Consider the following 22,810-nt stretch of genomic DNA (forward strand, 5'->3'; position numbering starts at 1 on the left):
TATGTTAAATTTTAAAATTTTAAATAATTACAACTTTTACTTACTCTCTATTTGAACATTCCAAAAGCATTTTTTGACAGAATATTCTCTATAGGTCGTATAAAAAACTAGTAATTAATACATTTTGAATTTTAACATTATATAGTAGTCTAGGTCAAAACTGTGCCAATTATTTACTATTAGATACTGAAAGACTATTGCTAAGAAAATATTCTGTTCCTTTGGAACGTTTTCTTTAAAAAATTCACTTAAAATATTATTTTTGCAGACGGCTTACCTGTAACTAACGCTGTTCCTTCATAATTCCATCTTCCTGCAAGGACTGCTCCACAGTGAGCTTCTACACTTTTTTCCACTCTTCCTAACTTAGAAATCAGATGAAACTTACCTAAAAGAAATTATACTTGAGAAATCTTTTTTATTAAAATAATTTATACAATCAATGAACATCTGTTGACTACCTACTACTAGTTAGCATAATGCTAGGCACTGAAGACCAAAGGGCAAATAATATAATTATTCTTACTCTCAAGGAACGCACAAATCTACTGGAAAACAGACACAAACAAAATTACAAAACCTTGAAACAAAGATGCAATAGAAAATACTAATATGATGCTATGGTAATTCAGAGGAACAATAAAATCCTGCTGGGATATGGCCAAAGGGGACCAAATGAAATGTCAAAAAAGCCTTCTATTCAGTTTTATAGTCTTCCATTTTTTTCATGGAAAAGGTGCAGAGGAAAGGAACCAAGATACTGAAATGGTTTTAAAAGATAAACTGAGGCATATTTTAAAACTTTAAGAGTTTATTTGAGCCCGGATAGTGCGGCTCAGTGGTTGAATGCCCAGGTTGTGGGCCCGATCCCCAGTGGGGGCCATGTAGGAGGCAGCCAATCGATGTTCTCTCTCATTGATGTTTTTATCTCCCTCTCACTCTCCTTTCCTCTCTCTCTCTCTAAAATCAAGAGAGAGAAAAAAGTTTATTTGAGCAAAAATCTATTCCAATCAGACAGCGCCAAACCAGAAGTGGTTAGGAGCACTCCACTCGGATCTCAGAAAGAGGCTTTTATAGAGAAAAGGCAGAAGTAAAGTAAGGAAACTATTGACTACAGCTTAAAGCCTAGTTGGCTGTTTGTGATTGGCTTTTCTTAGGTTTCAATTACATAAACTTGAAGCACTTATAGGCTTAGATTTTTGTTTGCATACATGAACCAATGGCATCGGTCACCTCAGTCTAATGGCCTCCTTGTTTAGTTAATGTAACAATTGATAATCCCAACTTTTAAAACATTTGCCTCATATGTTTTTACACTGTGCCAGGCACCAGGTAGACAAAAAAGCAGGCTATTTAGTTGCTGACCTCAAATAGTTCACACATACAGGGTGGGGCAAAAGTAGGTTTACAGTTGTTCATATGGAAAATAATACAATAATAAATAATACAAGAATAAACTCTGTGTTTCACGTACTCACAACTACAACTTTAGCCCTGGCTAATTTGGCTCAGCAGTTTGAGCATTGGCCTGAGGACCAAAGAGTCGTAGGTTTGATCACTGGTCAAGGGCACGTACCTCGGTTTCAGTACGGTCCCAGGTCCTGATCTGGGTTATGCGGGAGGCAGCCAATCCATGTGCCTCTCTCACGTCAATGTTTCTCTCCTCTCTCTTTCTCTGTCCCTCCCTCCCGCCTACTCTTGTCTGAAAATCAATGGAAAAATATCCTCAGGTGAGAATTTTAAAAAACTACAACTTTAAAGTACATAAACAAAGTATAAAAGCAATGTCAAGGGAACAAATCAACCATACAAAGAGGAAGTAAATACCACAGGAATCTGAGAAAAGATCACTGTGGTTTTGAATAATCATGAAATTTAGTAATATATAGACTGTCATAAAGTAATTAAGTACAGTGAAATTAGGAACTTTCTCCAAATAAATTTATATATAAATTTGTGTGTATATATAATTTTTTTTTATTTGCTGTAAAAGAATAATATGGCTGCCTAACCAAATTTTGCCTCAGAGGATTGATTTTGTTTCAATTCACTTTTAACTTAAGGCTTTCAAGATTTGGACTAATATTAATAATTCATTAAAAATATATTTAAGTCAGATGCTTACCATGGCTTTAAAACATTAAACACCTACCACCCCGCGGTTCTTTCACTGACCACCTACCCATTCCTACCAACAAAAGTCCCTCCCTCTTTTTTACACATAGTGTATATTATTTGTAGCTCTGTTGCAGCATTTTTTTGGGGGCTGTGATTCAGGGCAGAGGGCCATGTATTTAGTCACATTTTTAAAAATTTGTCATATTTTTATTTGCAGTATGGTTTTACATAATCAGCATTTGTTAAATTTAATCAATTCAGTAACCATACCCAGTAAGTATAAATGAATAAATAAATAAATAAAATGGACTTCGACATTCTTATCTTTCCCATTCATTTTCCAGCACTTCAACAATAATCTACCCTTTTCCTTCATCCAACACCGCTAGCACCATCTACTTTTCCCCATACCTTCCTTTTAATTTTATAATTACCTCTGGATCATTTTTCAATGTAACAATTACTTTCAATTCAACTGTGCTATTATTCTCTTTATGAGGCTAACTTAAAATTACAGGGAAAATATAAGGGGGGAGAAATCTGAAGTGAGGAAACTGTAAAGATGACATAGTAAGTGGAAAGTTAATCCTTTGGCCATTATTTACTTTATCCAGGTCTGTTTCACTAAATGTTAGCATATTACCTAGCACAGAATATTCACACACTAAACAATTATTGGATACAATGAATAAATTCGACACCAAAGAGATGAACCAAACTCCTGAACTAGAAATAAAGAATCCAAAAAGTGTCTTTCAAACTGTTCCATATTTTATAAATTTTATGTATTTTGGTCAATGACATTTCTTATCATAAAATAACAAATACTGACTTTCTAATGAGTGCTAAAATATTCTTGCTTCCTATGCCCTCATAGAAGACATATACTGGGACAACTGATGTCAGCTCTTTGCATAGATTTGGCACACAGTAAATCTGTGGCCTTTGTATATTGGCTGATTATTACAAATCGCTTGAATAGCACACCCAGAATAAAGCATAAATATAAAATTACATACAACAAATATTTAAAAACCGATAATTATTCATTTAACTCTTTCAGTTCTTCTTCTCTCCAGGTTTTCTATAACGTTTTAAAAGTACATGACTAGCCCTGGCAAGTTTGCTCAGTGGTTAGAGCATTGGCCCACAGACCAGAAAGACTTGGGTTCGGTTACCATTAAAGGCATGTACCTCGGTTGCAGTTTGTCTCCGGCCCTAGTTAGGGTCGTGTGGGTGGCAACCAGTCGATGTGTCTCTCTTGCATTGATGTTTCTCTCTCTCTCTCTCTCTTCCTCCCTTTCTCCCCCTGCTCTATCTGAAGATAAATGCAAAAGGACAAAAAAATAAAAAATAAAGTACAGGACCAAAACTAGAGAGCAATTAATTTATTTCCAATTATTTGCTAGAAATGAGGTTGGGAAGAGACTATAATCACTAAGATTCATTTACTGATTTCTTAAACAATGTATAATTTGAATAAAAAACATGGATATGTAAATCCTGGGATATACAATTAATCACTTGTTGTTAAAGATAAACTAAAAAGAGAAAAATATTATATATATATGTATATATACATATATAAAAGAATAGAAGAAGTAGATTAAAGTTTTATGAAACACATTTTTTAAAGTTAGAAATGCCTGCCCTGGACTGTTTGGCTCAGCAGTTAGAGCGTCTGCCTGTGGACCAGAGAGGCCCCAGTTCGGTTCCCACTAAGGGCACATACCTCAGTTACAGTTTGTCCCTGGCCCAGGTTGGGGTTCTGTGGGTGACAACCACTCGATGTGTCCCTCTCACATCGATGCTTCTCTCTCTCTCTCTTCCTCCCTCTCTCCCCTCCGCTCTATCTGAAGATGAACACAAAAATGTCCTCGAGTGAGGATAAAAACAAAAAATAAAAATGAAGTTAGAAATGCCTTAAGAAATGTCCATGGAAACATGAGAAGGCTTGGATAGGGTGTTAGGACAAAAGGGCACATGAGCACTTTTGCAGACTGCTTAATAGCAGAAATGTTTTGGCAGATGGTTGCAAAAAGCCACAGAGAGATCAGTAACTGCTAACTTCTGATAAAAAGACATGAACACACAATTCTTTTTAAAGTGGGATTTTTAAAATAGACATATTAACTAATAAGAGAATATAGTGATTAAGATATCTAATACAATGTATGAAACTATCAACTTTCACTAAATATAATTTAAGGAGTATTTAATGGCTTTACAAAAGATTTTATAACAGAATTCCTTACATAGAAGCTTCCCTAGTACATTTTACTTATTTATTTATTTTTCATCTTTATTGTTGAATGTAGAATGTATTACAGATGTTCCACATTTTTTCCCCATTGACCCCCTCCTCCCCACTCCCGCCCCCCTCCTGCCTTTTCCCACACTATTGTCTGTGTCCATTGGTGATGCATATAAGTTCTTTGGTTTATTTCTTCCCACCCCCCAACCCCTTTCCCTTTGAGGTTTGTCAGTCTAGCAATGAATTTGTACTTCTTAATCCCTTCACCTTTTTCACATTCCCCCAACCCCCTTCCCAACTGGCAACCAACAAAATATTCTCTAAACCTATGAGAATGTTTCTGTTCTACCTGTTCATTTGGTTTGTAGATTCCATTGTTGATAGATATGTATTCATTGCCATTTTGTTTGTTCATATATTTTATCTTTTTCTTCAAAAAGACCCTTCATCATTTCATATAATAACGGTTTGGTGGTGATGAACTCCTTTAACTTTTTCTTGTCTGGGAAAGTCTTTATATGGCCATCGATTCTAAATGACAGCTTTGCAGGATAGAGTAATCTTGGTTGTAGGTACTTGCTTTTCATCACTCTGAATATTTCTTGCCACTCCCTTCTGGCCTGCAAAGTTTCTTTTGAGAAATCAGCTGACAGCCTTATGGGGACTCCCTTGTAGGTAACTGGCTGCCTTTCTCTTGCTGCTTTTAAGATTCTCTCTGTCTTGAACCTTTTGCATTTTGATGATGATGTGTCTTGGTGTGGGCCACTTGGGGTTCATCTTGTTTGGGACTCTCTGTGCTTCCTGGACTTGTATGTCTGTTTCCTTCACCAAGTTAGGAAAGTTTTCTGCCATTATTGTTTCAAACAAGTTTTCAATTTCTTGTTCTCTCTCTCCTCCTTCTGGCACCAAGATGCGAATGTTGGCACGCTTGAAGTTGTCCCAGAGGCTCCTTACACTATCCTCATTTTTTTGGATTCTTTTTTCTTTATGCTGTTCTAATTGGGCGTTTTGGGCTTCCTTATATTCCAAATCGATGGTTTGCTTCTTGGATTTGCATACTCTACTATTGAATCTTTGTAAATTATTCTTTATTTCAGTTAAAGCCTCCTTCGTTTCTAAATGTGCTTCAATCATTTCTGACAGGTCCTTTTTTCTGCTCTTTTTTTTTTTTTCCTCCTCACCTGAGGACATTTTTCCATTTTTTGTTCAGGTAGAGTGGGAGGGAGAGAGAGGAACAGAGAGAGAGAGAGAAACATCGATGTGAAGGGACACATCGAGTGGCTGCCACCCGCACAACCAACCAGGGCCGGGGACAAACTGCAACCGAGGTACGCGCCCTTAGCGGGAACCGAACCCAGGTCTCTCAGGACCGCAGGCCGATGCTCTAACCGCTGAGCCAAACCGGCCAGGGCCCCTTTTTTATGCTCTTGAGGCCCTCACTGAGTTCACTGAGCATCCTTATAAGCAGTATTTTGAACTCAGCATCTGTTAGGTTACTTATCTCCATTTCCCTTAGTTCTTTCCTTGGGGTTTTGTTCTGTTCTTTCATTTGGGACCTGTTTCTTTGCCTCCTCATTTGGCTGCCTCCCTGTGTTTGTTTCTGTGTATTACTTAGCGAGGAGTATGGGGCTAGCTGAGACCAGATGCCGCTCGTTTGAAAGAATTTAGGAAAAACCTGAAGCAGGATGCAAGACAGGCCAATCCTATGGTTAAGCAAGTGGCAACAGCTTGGGCGGGCCTAAAAGTTGGGTGGGGCAGGGCCTCAGGGAGTCACCAGGGCGGGGCTACCAGTGTGAGCCAGGTTGCTGGAGTCCCAGATATGGCTTCTGTCTGTCGCCCCAGGGCAGGGCTCACCAAAGGAACAAAGGCCTCTGACAGCACATTTGACCCGGAGAAAGCCCCCTCTCCAGCCCTCGCTCCAGTGCCAAACAGCTCAGTTCTTCCCTGTATGTCTCTGGTGCCCCTCCAGCTGCCTTCCCTCCAAGCTTAGAGGGAGAAAGTCCGACAAGTCTGTGCGTGGGCCCTTTAAGGAGCTGCCTGGGGCTCCAGCCGCTTCAGCTTCCCTGAGCCTCAGTTCCTGCTGGTTTTTCCAGCCAGAAGTTATGGGGATTCTCTTCCTGGCACTGGAACCGTGAGCGGGGCACCTGGGGTGGGACGGAGACCCCTCAGTCCTCAGGAAGGACCTTCCCAGCCGAGGTGTCCTCCTGATTTTTATCCGCCACACGTGGGTGTGGGACCAGCCCGTCTGCCTCCGCCCCTCTGCCCCTCCACCCCTCCTACCAATCTCGATGCAGCTTCTTTAATCCGTAGTTGTAGGACTTCCATTCAGCTTGATTTCAGGCGGTTTTGAATGATGGTTTTTCTGTAGTTTAGTTGTAACTTGGATGTGGTTGTGGGAGGACGCGATACTGCGTTTACCTACGCTGCCATCTTGACCGGAAGTCCCTAGTACATTTTAAATAATTCAATTCTCTTTATTTTTTTATTCTCACCTGAGGACATTTTTGCAGTTATCTTCAGATACAGCGGGAGTGAGAAAGGGAGGAAGAGAGAGAGAAAAACATCAATGTGAGAGAGACACATTGACTGGTTGCCACCCATACGACTCCAACCAGGGTCGGGGGCAAACTGCAACCGAGGTATGATCCCTTAGCAGGAACTGAACCCAGAACTCTCTGGTCCATGGACCAAAGTTCCAACCGCTGAGCTGAACTGCCAAACCGGCAGTTAATTCAATTCTATTTATAATGTAAATCTTTTAACACATTGTTAAAGAAATATCTCTAAAAAGTGAGATAAAACTGCATAATGTTTTACAAAAGAGGGAGGGGGTCAGACAATGGAAACACTGGAAGAGTGATGAACAAACTCAAAGACTATCATCTTTTCTACCAGGGTTGAGGGAGAAAAATTAAGAGGAAAAAGTTGATGGCAACTAGAAAAGAAAATCTTTTGAACAATTAAATTTGAAGAAAGTTTTTTTTTTGTTTTTTTTTTTTTAAAGTATGGGGTTAACATTCACACCAAAGGAAAAAGCCCTAGAGATCTGCTATACAACATTGTGCTTACAGTTAACTATACTGCACAGTACAATTAAAAGTTTAAGAGGGTAAATCTCATGTTATATGGTGTGTTTTTTTAAGTATTGGGTTAACAAAGAATATAGCACTAATATATAAAATGATCTCTGAACTTTATCTGACAGGAAACTCCTTGACCACCTGCTGGCATGCACTTTCTTCTTTTTTTAAACATTTCTTTTTCATTTCTGGATGCTGTTTTCTGTCTTACCCTTCCACTTCTTTCCTGTGATCTATATCCTGTTCCCTCTCTTTCACAAGATCTGGATATTCCTTAGCCTAGCCTAGGAGAAAATACTCAACTACTCTACTTTGGTTCCCTCTTCTTCCCACATCTAGTTGTGCCATGTTATTTATATATATATATATATACACACACACACACACACACACACACACACATACATTTAATATAGTAAATCCCAAAATAAAATTAAACATTCTATTTTCGAGTCATAATATATTTTCCCTTATTTAATCTTGCAAATGTACCTTTTAAATTTCATTTGTTTTACTTTAGACATTTTTTTCCATCAGAAAGTGTATTATCTAAAGCCTCAAGAAAAAAAATCAAAATAAATATGTTTAACATTTTTTTTTTAATTTATTTTTGTAACAGATGTTTCTCCTTTTTTTCCCCAGACACCCTCCTCCCCATCCCCCCCACCCCATACCCGGCTTTGCTGTCTGTGTCCATCAGTTATGCGTACATGCATATAAGTTCTGTGGTTTATCTCTTCCCTCCCCCCACCACCCCCTCTTCTGAGGGTTGTCAATCTGTATCCTACTTCCACGTCTCTGGGTCTACCCTATTCCTCAGATTGTTATGTCCATTATATTCCACAAATAAGTGAGATCATATGATATTTGTCTTTCTCTGCTTGGCTTGTTTCACTGAGGATAATATTTTCCAGGTATCTCCATGTCATCTGAAAGGTTAAGAGATCTTTCTTACAGCTGCATAATACTCCATTGTGTGTATGTACCACAGCTTTTTTTATCCATTCGTCTACTGATGGACACTTGGGTTGTTTCCAGATCTTAGCTGTTGTAAATAGCACTGCTATAAAAATGGAGGTACATATATTCTTTATTCTTTCTGATTGGTGTTTCAGGCTTCTTAGGATATATTCATAGAAGTGGGATCACTGGGTCAAATGGCAATTTAATTTTTAATTTTTTTTTTTTCTTTATTGATTTTTAGAGAGAGAGGAAGGGAGAGATAGAAATATTGATGAGAGGGAATATCGACTGGCTGCTTCCTACATGCCCCCCACTGGTGATCGGGCCCACAACCTGGGCATGTGCCCTGACCGGGAATCAAACCGGTGACCTCTTGGTGCATGGATCGATGCTCAACCACTAAGCCACACCGGCCGGGCAATTTTTAATTTTTTTGAGGTAACACCATAGTGTTTTCCATAGTGGCTGCACCAGTCTGCATTCCCACCAGCAGTGTACTAGAGTCCCCTTTTCTCCACACCCTCGCCAACACTTGTTGTTTGATGATTTGTTGATGGTGGCCATTCTGACAGGTGTGAGTTGATTCCTCATTGTTTAACTGTATTTCAAATGAATAACATAACAACACTTAAGCAGGGGGGAAATGCAAGTAACTTTTGAACACAGGACGTTGACTCTATAGCGTCAGTATAAAGATAACAACGGTAAACAAATATTGAACTCTAATTAGTTTTTTGCAGTAGTATGGGTTAGAAACTGAGAAATGAGTAAATATATTGAAAGTAATGAAAGCCAGGCTTTCTCACTGTTTTCAAGTATGAAGAAAAAGACACTAGAATTAACCCTGTGGTGTTGTATTAAAACTGGTGGTATCAGAATTAACTCATGATTTTTAGTATGAAAAGACAGAAATAAAAGGGAGGGAGGGAAGGAGGGAAGAAGAGAGGAAGGAAGAGAGAAAGGAAGAAAAAAACAGCTATAGATATGTACACTTTTAAATATACATTTATATTCATAATTCTTAGCTCAGTCCTCTGAAAGGGACTTCAAGTACATACACCCCTTTGAAACGAGCACATCTAGCACTCTCATCTTAGTTTTTAAATACCATTAAACGTAAAAAAAAAAAAAAAAAAAAAAAGAACAGGAGAAATAGCTGATTTGGGGGCTGGGATGGGCAAAGTACAAGATGAGCCTAGAACATCTTGTGCCAACAAAGAAGTGCTCAAAAAATTATGAAGACACATACTACCACCCACCCCACCCCCAAAAAACAAATATCATTTGAGCTGGCTTAATGGAGCTCCCACTGGCTAAATCTGGGACAATTTTAACATCAAAATTTAAAAATAATAGTAACAGGCCCTGGCTGGTGTGGCTCAGTGTGTTGACATGTCCTCCTGTGCACCGAAAGACTGTAGATTCAATCCCTAGTTGTGCCACATATGGGAGGCAATTGATCGATGTATCTTTCTCACATCGATGATGACTCTCTCTTTCTCTTTCTCTCTTCCTCCCTCTCTAAAATCAATCAATAAATCAATAAAAATAATGGTAACAGGATACTCAAGAAATAAAATAAGAATCGATGAATCTGACATAAGCAAACAAATAAATAAATGGGCAGAAAATAGGAGGCTCTTCCTCATATTAGAATACCAACTAATCAATATGGAAAGAATTAAGGAGTTTTAAAAAATTACCATTTGGCAACCATCTTAGTAATAAATGATTCAGCCAAGAATCATCAATAGATGCTAAGATAGTGGGAGGAAGTTTGAGGAAGAAGAAAATATTTTTACATAGTCTGAAAGTATTAGTTTACAAATTATTTATTAAAAGAGAAAAGTCCTCTGGCCCGTTCGGCTCAGAGGTTAGAGTGCTGGCCCTTGGACCAAAGTCACAGGTTTGATTCCAGTTAAGGGCACCTACCTAGGTTGCGGTTCATCCCTGACCCTGGTTGGGGTCGTGCAGGAGGCAAACAGTCGATGTGTTTCTTTCACATCGACGTTTCTCTTTCTCTTTCCCTCTTCCCTCCCTTCCACTCTATTTGAGGATAAATGGAAAAATATCCTCGAGTGAGGAAATAAATAAATAAATAAATAAATAAATAAATAAATAAAGTAGTAACTTTATAGTAGATTAATTTAGTCAACACACATTTAAGTTAATCATAGTTAACATCACTAATAATGGGTTAAACCAGCATCATGAATCTCTCAATCTGATTCCCTAAGCATTTATACTAAAAAAGTTTAAACTGCCCAGCTGGTGTGGCTCAGTGGATGAGCGTTGACCCATGTACCGAGAGGTCGCCAGTTCGATTCCAAGTTAGCGCACATGCCCAGGTTGTGGGCCCTGATCCCCAGTGGGGTCATGCAGGAGGCGCCAATCGATGTTTTCTCTCATCAATGTTTCTATCTCTCTCCCCCTCTACCTTCCTCTCTCTCTCAAATCAATAAAGAAAAAAAAAGTGTAAACTAAATCTAACCATGAGAAAACAAACACAAATTGAGGGACTTTCCATAAAAATAACAGGCCTGTATTCTTCAAAACTGTCAAGATTACAAAAGAAAGACTGAAGGGTTGCTCCAGATTAAAGGAAGCTAGAGAGATACAATAAAAGCAATGAGCTATTTAGTAACAGAGAAAACAAATTTCTATAAAAGACATTAAGACAATTGTTAAAATTTTAATATGAACTGTAGATTAGGCAATAGTATCGCATCAATGTTAAATTTTCTGATTTTGATCAATGTATTGTGGTTATGTAACAGAAAATCCTTATTCTTAGGAAATACATTGCAGTATTTATGGTTAAAGGGCATGTCTGTAAATCACTCTCAAATGTTTCAGGAAAAAAGTGTGCTTGGTGGGAGACGGGGAGAGAGAGAGAGCAGAGAAAGTCATTGATAAAGAATATGGAACAAAATGTTAACAATTACTGAACTGAGATAAAGGATATGCAAGAGTTACTTGTACAATTCTTGAACCTTTTCTGTAAATGTGAAATTAAATCAAAATTAAAAGCTGTATTTTTTTTATCCACACCCGAGGACATTTTTGCATTTATCTTCAGATAGAGTGAGAGGGAGAGTGGAGCGGGGAGAGAGAGAGAGAAACATCGATGTGAGAGAGACACACCGAGTGGCTGCCACCCACATGACACCAACCAGGGCCAGGGACAAACTGCAACGGAGGTACATTCCCTTAGCAGGAACAAACCCGGGATCCTCGGGTCCGCAGGCCAACGCTCTAACCGCTGAGCCAAACTGGCCAGGGCAAAAGCTGTATTTTTTTAAGTCAGTGCTTCATTTTATCATCTGAGATGAACTAAATTCTAGCTGTGGTTCAGGATCAATCTTCTAAGCACCAGGCACTATAACAAGCACTTTCACACAATATCTCATTTAATCAAGAAACACGAGGTTAAAAAATAAATTACCCTAAGTTCTGTTTGTAAAAGTCATGGCATCTGATGTGCTCATTTGCAATAACATCCCTTCCCCATTCTGGTTACAAAGCCCTCTTCCTCTTCGTTTCCCTTTCCACAGTGGCCTGAGCTCTTCTGTGCTCAATCAATGTCCCATTCCCTTGACTAAAGTAATTTACTCAGTGATAGGCAAATGATTCATGATGTCCCAGAACCCTCTCTGCTACTTGCCTGCAAGAGATATTGAGAAACAAGCACTCTCTATGCTGATATTTCTTTTCTAGTAAGATAAGACTTAGGCTGCAGGCTGCCATCATGCTCACCTTGCAGGGAGAACCTATCCAAGAGATGATGAGAATAGGGGCCTGATGTAGCTGTGCTTAAAGAGCTACCCCCGGAGCTAAGTGAACAAAAAATTCCATCTGTGCAAAGTGTTAGCTAAGTTTCTGTTACTTTTCATGAATGTACTCTTTTTTTTTTTTTTATCCTCACCCAAGGATATTTTTCCATTTTTTGTACAGATAGAGTGGGAGGGAGAGAGAGGAAGGGAGAGAGAGAGAGAGAAACATCGATGTGAAGGGACACATCGAGTGGCTGCTACCCGCACGACCAACCAGGGCCGGGGACAAACTGCAACCGAAGTACGTGCCCTTAGCGGGAACCGAACCTTGGTCTCTCCGGACCGCAGGCCGACGCTCTAACCGCTGAGCCAAACTGGCCAGGGCTCATGAATGTACTCTTAATTGACATAGTAGGTAAAGTGTTATACAGAAAAAACAGTTCAAATTATTACTAAGAAAATTAAAACATTCCCTTAAAAAGTATCAAATCATGCTTTTTCCTCACCAATAATAAAGCTATGGCCAAATAAATAAATCTCTAACTCTATAAGTAGAAATTAACATGTACTAGAAAATAAGATAGCTTACTAAATATGTGTTGTGTCCATATTTTTTGTGTAGTTATGTCATAAAGTTAAATTTATAAAATTAGAAACCAAAATTGGTAACAGCTTAACTAGTAAAAGAGGACAGAAAAAGTAAAGCCAAAGGTTCAGATTCGATCTCACTATACACCAGTTTAATTCACTTTCTTTCATGACAATAAGTTCAAAGCGTATATACGTAAACCAACTGACTACATAGAAAATGAGCAAAACATGTAGATGGAGGCATCCAGACCCACAAATATCAGTTTTATAAAACAACTCAAAGCATAAGTAATATTAATATATTATGTCTTTTATATATATACATAGATGAGCATATAACATTAAAAACTTACCATCAGAACTTGTGAGGACAAAGCTTTCTGCTTGAGTTTGTTTCTTTGTGCCTAAACTTTTTGGAAACCAGTGAAGATCTATTGGGTAAATATCATCAGGAAGCTTTACTATTTGACTTGTTTCACTGGTTAACAAGTTCCATTTCACTATTTGGTGATCATCACTGCACGAATACAGTTCTTCAGCAGTAGTCCAGCCCACACAGCTTACTAATTCTTGATGTGTCACCATGTTAAGGAGACATAAACACATAAAAGTCTTAAATTTTAAATATGTTCAGAAGCAGGTTATAAGACAACTATAAAATAGGATCAAACATTTCAAACTTCTAAATGCAGTTTTCATTTTATGACTTTCATATATTTTCTGTTTAAAGGAAAATAAGCATCTATCTAATCAATATAGGTGTAAGAATGAAAAGCAAGATAAAAAATCTGGATGCCAAAAGAGGAAAAAAAGTAAGATTTGACTACATGAAAATGTTTTACTATACCATACTTTTAATCATTATTTTATTTTATTTTTATTAATTTATTTTTGTTACAGATGTTTCTCCTTTTTCCCCCATTGACACCCTCCCTCCTGATTCCACCCCAAAAAATTTTTGTGTTAGAAAACATTCCATAAACAAGGCCAAAAGATACACAAAGCAACTAACATATCAAAAGATATGAAAGGATATACACTAAACTATTGGAGGATAAGTGGGGAGAAAAGGGAAGTATACCTTTTATATATATATATATATATATATATATATATATATATATATCTGTATCATTGAAGTTAGAATAAGCATGTGTTATTTTGATGAGTTTTAAAAATCAAGTTTTAAAAGAAGACTGAAATCTAACAGCAAAATATCTGCTTAAATTACACGTAATAATAATAATTTACCTTGGAAAAAACCTACAGCTTAACAGCTGAAACTAAAATCTTACCAAATTTGTTGACATCAAATTCAGAAAATAGTTCACTTACAATTTGCTGTGCCCATAAAGTACATAGTGCTGGATGAGATATGAACCCTAAAATTCTTACTTTAACCCATTTTTTTTTAATCTCTGATTTATCAGGAGGATTTCTATAAATTGAAGTGCTCAAGTAGTCCTCACTTCCTCTATCAGAACAGACTGCTTACCCTAGGAGACTTGCATATCTAGAGAAGGCATTTCAGTTTGTCATTTACCAGGGATGTTTTCTCTTATTTATTTCTGGACTTCTATATTACCAGATCATTCCTAGATGGGTTGTTCTCTTGCTGTTATTGTATAATCCTTTTACTTCCTCCTCTTCTCATCAGTGCTTTTTATTGGCTTATCTGAACATTCAATAAATTTCAAGAAAAGAGACGAGACAACGTGCCATAATTACTCTGGGATGGTCTAAGATTTTTTAAATACTATTTAAAAATATGACAGATTAAGCAAATAACCAAAAACGCAAAAAGAAACTATAGAAAGATGATAAGAGTCTTAAGATAAATAGGTAATAAAGTGGCACTGGAATACTCAGAACTCAAAATATAATCTAAACAAAAGGACTATTACTGAAAAAATTATTCCAATGTAATTTCTATAACCTAAACAATATTAGGTAAAACCTAGAAAGGAAGAAAACACATACACACAAAACATAAAACATTAAGCTTATCCTTATATAAATTGCTGTAAATATACACATTGCTGTAGTATCTTCAAACTAATGTCAACTAAAATTATGAGAGAAATGATAATACTGACAGACTAAGAAAGTCTAAAAAGACTGCTATTAGACTATTATTCTTCAAGCTTGAAAAGAAAGGCAAAAGCAGATAGTGGACATAGTCAAAATCCTGACAATGTCATGAATCTTGTATCTAGTATGATTGCATATGGCATGGACACCTGAGGGCACACTTTGAAAAGAGTAAAAGTGATTTAAGTAGAAATAAGAGGAAGTATATCTTCACTCAAACGGTAAAACAAGCAGACAAGATAATATAAATTCAAACATTTGATCAAATGTCTAATTCAGTGCTTTTCTATCTCTGATGAAGGAACACAGTTTTCTTGATTTCAAATCTGTCACAGATCAACATTTTGTAAGATAAAATAAAAATGAATTACTAGAAAAATGATCTCATATTTGGGTGGTTTCCCAATGTCAAATTGCTATAAAAATGTTTTTACCTTGCCCTAGCCAGTTTGGCTCAGCAGTTAAAGTGTCAGTCTGTGGACCACAGAGACTTGGGTTTGATTCCGGCCAAGGGCACGTACCTTGGTTGTGGTTCATCCCCAGTCCTGGTTGGGGTCATGCAGGAGGCAACCAGTAGATGTGTCCCTCTCACGTCAATGTTTCTCTCTCTCTCTCCCTCCCACTCTATCTGAAGAGAAAACAGAAAAATATTCTTGGGTGAGGATTAAAAAAAATTTTTTTTTTTACCTCTTACTTTCAATCTCTGTACTTATTCCTTTATAGACTTATAATAAAGTCTACAGATAATACTTTGAGAAGCACTGGTATAATAAGAATGAAGGTAGAGAGACCTATCATTATCTTCCTGACACATAACTGGAATTCTTGCTGACAAAATACAGGGTCATGCATTTGAGAAAATATTTACAACTGCCATCTTCCTACACGAAATAATAAAGGTCTGACTGGTCAGATTTCCCCAGCTTGTTCTGTTTTATCACGAAAATGAAAAAAATAGAGCAGAACTCATTTAAAAACATACTAGATCACACTAGCAAAAAAATTATTTGTTTTGGGTTCTTTTTAAGTTTCTCTTTAAGATCCTACTAGACTAAACAAAAACTGGTGTGTGTGTGTGTGTGTGTGTGTGTGTGTGTACTTAAGTAAAGAAAAATGTCAATAAGAATTTGAAAGTAAGATTTAGAGCAAATAGTTTGCTTTGGAGAATTACCTGCAACACATGATATCAAATACTTCGAAAACAATTTAACTAAACTACCATTAAAGGAATGAAAAAAAAAACCATTATCCAAGTAGAATACAAAATAGAACAAAACTTTTAACAATACTCTAGTAAGATGATCACAATAAGGTCTGTAAGTGTTAAAAGGATATGCTTTGGTTCTTTTAAAAGCGATATCTTCAGTCTCATGTTTCCACTTCCCAGCAAACTTTTAAAATGCTACTTGATTGTATTCACTGTAAAAATAAAAGTTAGGGGGAAAACATAAAATCTGCATTAAAAACAAACACATGTGCGCACACACACACACAAAAATAAAAGCAAGCAAAACATCTCAGCACCCCAAGGGCACAAAAACACACCTTCAATTCCGCTAGTATCAAAGAGATGGAAAGAGGAAGAAAACTAGTCAGTGTGCTAATCCTGCCAAGGGGTGATTAATTAGAAACCTTGGGTTGGTCTCCAGAGGTCCTCTACACCCTGCATGAAACAGTCCTACAAGTACAGAACACCACTAAATCTGGTCAGGTAAATCCAGTCAGGTAAATAATTTCCCAAAACTATCCTAAAGTCAAATCAAAAGATTCTGTAAATTGGGAACTCCTCAATGGCAAATCAATGCTGGTCCTGTTGAACACATTAGAGTTCTCAAGACGCGATCCAGGGCTAAGATATTAAGGACCTTAATTCTGGAACTCACATGGGAGTATTATGACACCATCAACCTAGTGGTCCAATCTGAGGTTTACATTCTATTGGAGGTAGATAAATTGTCCCAACAGTTATGGTTGCCATAGTGACAATGTGAAAAGTAAGTGAGTTATTTAGGCAGAGGTAATAAATTCCTTATAAAAGTTACATAAAAATCACAACATAATTGACAAATAAAAATCTGGGAAAAAAAGAGTAACACTTCTCCAAAAACCAGTCATCAAATGATACAAATCAAGAAAATGCTTAATTATCTGAGTTCAGTTTATAGTTACAGGATTCTTTCTAAGTAATATCACTAACCTAAAAAGAAAATAAATAAATTAAATTAAAGTGTAATAAAAGGAACAGAATCCTCTTCACCAAGTAGAAAATTACTGCTAACTACATCAAAGGATATGCTGAGTATAGATAAGAACTCAGTAGACCTCCCTTAAATAACTTCTCTTTCCCTCTAATTCAGGAAGACTTTTAGATCAGCAAGGTTCTAAACACAGCTGTATTTTAAAGCACCTTTTTCACTTATTCTACTCATAAATTTGTTAGCCTGGGAAGAAAAGTTGTTAAAACCACAGAAAAAAATCTGAAGTTTTATGGTCAGCCAATATGCAACTAGGGTAAGAAGCCTTCTCTCTCTTCCAGTTCACTCGGGAAGATTTCTGTTCAACATCAAAAGTATGAAACTATGTATAGCAGCCAGAGAAAGAACACAATCTCTCACCCGCACACTTCACAAGCTCACTTTTGGTCCTTAGAAGTTACAACATTTTTCTCAAAACTCCTTCTTCTCTTCCTTCAGACCCCTTCCAATTAGACAGGGGAAAAGAGTAAACACATTTATAAAATTCTCTTTTTCACAATAAGTCAAATCCACCCAGCTTATAAGGATTTTTAAAGAATAAAAGCAGATAATTTTTGCTTCTGGAAATGACAACACAAAAGTCAAGAAAATATATATAATCTGAATATACAATTACAATCAGAAACTTAAAAGATCTTTGACAAAGACATGATCTAACATAGATCAAAATACCTCAAACATGAAATCCATAATAATTAGGAATAATTTCTCACCAAAAGCAATCATAATCTCATATAAATAATAAAAGCAGTATGTTTTTTATGAGAAAGGAATCTTTTTGAGAAAGCAACCATTCGGAAACAAGGTGACAAGGAATTACAGAAAGAGGAAGGTGCCATTCTGACACTGGGAAGATTCTCCCTTGCTCAGAGAGATCTTCCCCATATATTCTTTTTTTTAAATATTTTTTCTTTATTGACTTTTATAGAAAGAGTAAGGGAGAGGGAGAAAGAGAGAAACATTAATGAAAGAGAACATCAACTGGCCACCTCCTGCACAGCCCCTCACTGGGGATCAGGCCCACAACCTGGACATGTGCCCTGACCTGGAATCCAACTGGCAACTTCTTGGTGCATGGGTCAATGCTCAATCACTGAGCCACTACAGCTGGGCACCTTTTTTTAAATCTTCACCTGAGGATATGTTTTTATTGATTTTTTTTTAGAGAAAGAGAGAAATACCAAAATGTGGGAGACAAACACCAACTGGATGCCTCCTGCACTTGCCCCATCTGGGGATGGAACCTACAACCCAGGTATTTGCCCTGACCAGGATTGAACCCACAACCTTTTGGTTCATGGTACAATGCTCCAACCAACCTAGCCACCCTGTCAGGGCCCCATACATCCTATTCAGCTGAGATCACTTGCATGAAGGGTATGTGCATTCTGATGTGAGGCTAAACAGAGGAACAGCGAAAAAATAGTATTACAACATAGCTAATTCAGGGAAGCACAGAGCTGCCTGAGGGATGCAGTGAGGTGTTTTTATCTGTCCAAAGGCATTGGTTACCAAGGATCTGACTAGTCAGTGGTATTGGGGTTGGGGTGAGGGTGGGGGGAGATAAAAGAAAGTTTCTTGAGCCCTGGCCGGTTTGGCTCAGCAGTTAGTGTCCACCCGAGGACCAATGAGTAGCAGTTCGATTCAGGTTAAGCACATGTGCCTCGGAATGCAGTTCTCCCCCACCCTGTTCAGGTAATGGGAGGCAACCAGTAGATGTGTCTCTCTCACATCCATGTTTCTTTCTCTCTCCCTCTCTCTCTCTCTCTCTCTCTCTCTCTCCCTCCCTCTCTCTCTCTCTCCCTCCCTCCCTCCCTCTCCGTCCCACTCTATCTGATGATAAATAGAAAAAAATCCTCAGATGAGGATTGAAAAAGAAAAAGAAAGTTTCTTCAGTATAGATGACTTGACCTATTTCACAACTTTGTAAAGGGAGCACATGGGAGCAAAAATACCTTTGCTACCAAAAATTATTTATAAGTTGTCTTTGGTCTAGTGTAGCTCAACATTCACAGAGCTTAAGAGGAAAAAAATGTGCTCAGCAAACCCTGATAGTCCATTTACCAACATATACTCCAAATCTGGCCTCTTCTCAGCATGTCCAGCATGGTCCAATGCCACCATCATCCCCTGCCTTGATTATTACTGTAACCCCAGAAATGATCTTTCAGCTCCTATTCTTACCCCCTTCAAATCCTTCTAAATACAGCAGCCAGCAATGCTTGTGAGGCTAAGTCAGATCATGAGGGCCAAAATGGCTAATACAGAGTGAAGGGAGTGGCAGGACATTGGGGGAGAATAGGGGGAATGCAGATCATGTAGGGACTTGAAAAATCACAATAAAAGCTTCACATTTTTGAACCTCAAAGGGAAGGGGGAAGGGAGGGCAGGAAGAGATAAACCAAAAAACTTCTATGCATATATGCATAACCAATGAACACAAACAATAGTTTGGGGAAGGCAGGAGGGGAAAGAATAGGGGAGGAGGGAGTCGATGGGGGTGCTAGGGAGGTCATCTGCAATACATTCAACAATAAAGATAAGTTTAAAAAAAGCTTCACATTTCCTTCTGAATGAACAGAGGGTTATGAGCAATGAAATGATATGATCTGACCTATGTTTTTAAAGTGTTAGTATGGATGTGAGGCTAAATAAAGGAATAACGAACAAGACTGGAGGCAGGGAAGCCAGTTAGGATTTCAATAATCTGAGAGATGAAAGTGGCTTGGATGAGAAGGCAGTAGTGGTACAACTGATATGAAGTGATCACATTCTGAATATATTTTGAAATAAGATTCCATGGGATTTGTTGATGAGTTGGGTTTAAGAAAAAGAGTAATAGCCCTGGCCAGTTTGGCTCAACAGTCAGAGCGTCAGCACACGGACCGGAGAGTCCTGGGTTTGGTTCCCGCTAAGGGCACGTACCCTGGTTGCAGTTGGTCCCTGCCCTGGTTGGGGTCGTGTGGGTGGCAACCACTCAAAGTGTCTCTCTCACATCGATGTTTCTCTGTCTTCCTCCCTCTCTCCCTCCCACTCTATCTGAAGATAAATGCAAAAATGTCCTTGGGTGATAAAAGAAAGAGAGGGAAGGAAGGAAGGAAGGAAGGAAGGAAGGAAGGGAGGGAGGGAGGGAGGGAGGGAGGGAGGGAGGGAGAAAACATGACTCTAAAGCTTCAACAGGTAGAATGAGTTGCCATTTACTGAGATGAGGAAGACTGCAGGAGGGGAATGATATCCAAATTGTTTTGGATATGTTAAGTTTAAGGTGCCTATTGGACATCCAAACAGAGAATTCAAGGATAAATTGGATATACAAGTCTGGAGTCAAAGAATAGGACAGAACTGGAGATATCAAGTTTGAGGATTGTCAGCCCAGAGACAATGTTCAAAGCCATTACCATTGCTTACTGTCTGCATGAAGTCCTGGCTAGTTTGGCTCAGTGGTTAGAGTGTCAGCCTGTGGACCAGAGAGTCCCGGGTTTGGTTGCTGCTAAGGGCAGTACCTCAGTTGCAGTTTGTCCCCCGCCCCTGTGTTGGGGTCGTGTGGGTGGCAGCCAGTTGATGTGTGTTTCTCACATCAATGTTAGTCTCTCTCTCTTCATCCCTCTTTCCCTTCCGCTCTATCAGAAAATAAATGCAAAAAAATGTCCTCAGGTGAGGAAAAAAAAAAAAGATTCTACATGAAGTCCAGCTGGTATGGCTCAGTGGTTGAGCACTGGCCCATGCACCAAGAGGTCGCCGGTTCGATTCCCAGTCAGGACACATGCCTAGGTTGTGGGCCAAATCGCCAGTGGGGAGCATGCAGGAGACGGCCAATTGATGTTCTCTCTCATCAATGTTTCTATCTCTCTCTCCCTCTCTTTTCCTCTCTCTCTAAAATCAATAAAGGATAAAAAAATTTAAAAAAAAAAAAAGATTCTACATGAAGTAAACTAGAGAAAAACAAATGGAGACAATCAGATGCTTAAAACAGATTTGGGGAGAATGTAGGTATTGGTAATGATACCAATGATAGGTAGGTTAAGTCTATGAAAAGAGGGTGGAAGAGGCCAGGGAATGGGGTGGATTGATTTGTGGATATTTAATCACTGAGAATAATGAGAGAAATGATGGTGGAGATAGAGACAGTTAGCCAGGTGCTAGAATATTCAATGAATAAGGAAAATAGCAGAGATATGCAAATGACTGAAGAAAGACAGGGTAGAGAATGGTTTAACCTGGTAGGACTTATTTCAAAAAGAGTAGAATATTTTAGAAAGGAAGAGGAAAGAGATGCAATTGTTCAGATACACTAGTGAGAAACAAGGCCCTTTGACACACGGGAGTCTGGGAGGCAAAACAGTCTCCACTTGAGAGGTCTATGGGGAAAGCAGTTTCCTGAGGAAACAACCAGATTTAAGTTAGACTATGAAGGTAAAGAAATAAATCATTCAGAGTAAAGGTTGAGGACATAGATCTGGCCAATAACACATTGTGAGTTCCAAAAGGTAGAGTGGTAGGATTTAGATAGGAAAGAGCTAAAAGTTTGGGATAGTGGGAAATGGTCAAAACAGCTGATTGTTCTCCAATATTCATTCATCCCTACTATGTGGTGGAAGAATCTGAATTTTTGCTACACATCTGGCCACCTAGAACAAAGACTGTTTTTCCCCAGCTGCCCTAGAAACTAGGTATGGGCACACAGGGCATTAACAGTTGTGAAACACACATGGGATTACATCATCAACCTAGTGGCCCAATCTAGAATTTACATTCTGTGGGGGTAGTTAACAATGCCCAAAAGTAATGGGCCCACAGAAGTAACTCATTTACTTTTAAGGAAGCCATTTTATTACCTCTTATAAAAGTTATATAAATCACAGCATAATTGGCAAATAAAAATTTAGAAAATAAGAGTAACACTCTCCATGGGTACCATCAAGACCATGTATATATAACATAATCAAAAGAAAGAAGGAACCAAGACTCTTGGTCTTGTGGAGAGTCATATCAGTCCTGTATCACCTATTCAGAATTTTAAGTGATAGAGAATAAAGTTTTATCATGTTTAAGTTATTGCCATCAATAGCTAAACCTACCAATGAACTAATGAAGGGAATTAAGAGTCATAGACGTGAATGCCCTGACCAGTTTGGCTCAGGGGTGAAAGCATCGGCCCTCAGACCGAAGAGTCTCAAGTTTGATTCCCAGTCAAGGGCACATACCTCAGTTGGCAGGTTCAATCCCTGTCCTGGTTGGGGTCATGTGGGAAGCAACCAATCAATGTGTCTCTCTTACATTGATGTTTCTCTCTTTCTCTCTCCCCTCTCTCACTCCCACTCTATCTAAAAATATATATATATATCAATGGAAAAATATCCTCATGTGAGAAATTTTTTAAAAAAAGAGTCTTGAACATGGAGACTGAGGTAAACAGGGAGTAAGATATGATGGAATAGCCTTCTTAAAGGAAGGTGGATAGTCAATTTATATTGCAGCCTTCTTCCTGGAACTGGTTTCTTAGATAGTGAGGTGTTGATGAAGAGCAAAGATCAAGGTTTCCCAAAGAAGAAAGAATTCTGCTTCCAAACTGAAACAAAAATTTTGCCTGTTTTCAGCCTTGGAACTCAAAACTTCAACATGAAGTTTTTCACTGGAGAGCCCTATTAGGGCTCATGCTGTGAATATATGTGTTTATAATGTGGA

The 22,810-nt window shown here is 38.2% G+C and overlaps 1 protein-coding gene across 8 annotated transcripts in view; it reads right to left on the bottom strand.

Moving 5' to 3' along the window:
- Positions 1 to 22,810, bottom strand: part of IFT80 (intraflagellar transport 80) — a 124,747-nt gene that overhangs the window by 94,991 nt on the left and 6,946 nt on the right. For 3 of the 8 annotated variants that reach the window (XM_036242777.1, XM_036242783.1, XM_036242780.1), the window contains exons 1-4: positions 17,486 to 17,576; positions 16,206 to 16,289; positions 13,133 to 13,354; positions 278 to 388 (exon numbers count right to left, since the gene is read on the bottom strand). In XM_036242777.1, the coding sequence (XP_036098670.1) occupies positions 278 to 388; positions 13,133 to 13,354; positions 16,206 to 16,242 (370 nt within the window). In that variant the 5' untranslated portion in view covers positions 16,243 to 16,289; positions 17,486 to 17,576. Of the gene's footprint in view, positions 1 to 277; positions 389 to 6,864; positions 6,887 to 13,132; positions 13,380 to 14,364; positions 14,383 to 16,205; positions 16,290 to 17,485; positions 17,577 to 22,810 lie in introns of those variants that run through there. The other 5 variants (XM_036242778.1, XM_036242784.1, XM_036242782.1 and 2 more) reach the window with 5 other exon arrangements.

This window comes from Molossus molossus, unplaced genomic scaffold, assembly GCF_014108415.1.
Source record: "Molossus molossus isolate mMolMol1 unplaced genomic scaffold, mMolMol1.p scaffold_m16_p_5, whole genome shotgun sequence".
Taxonomy (NCBI): domain Eukaryota; kingdom Metazoa; phylum Chordata; class Mammalia; order Chiroptera; family Molossidae; genus Molossus; species Molossus molossus.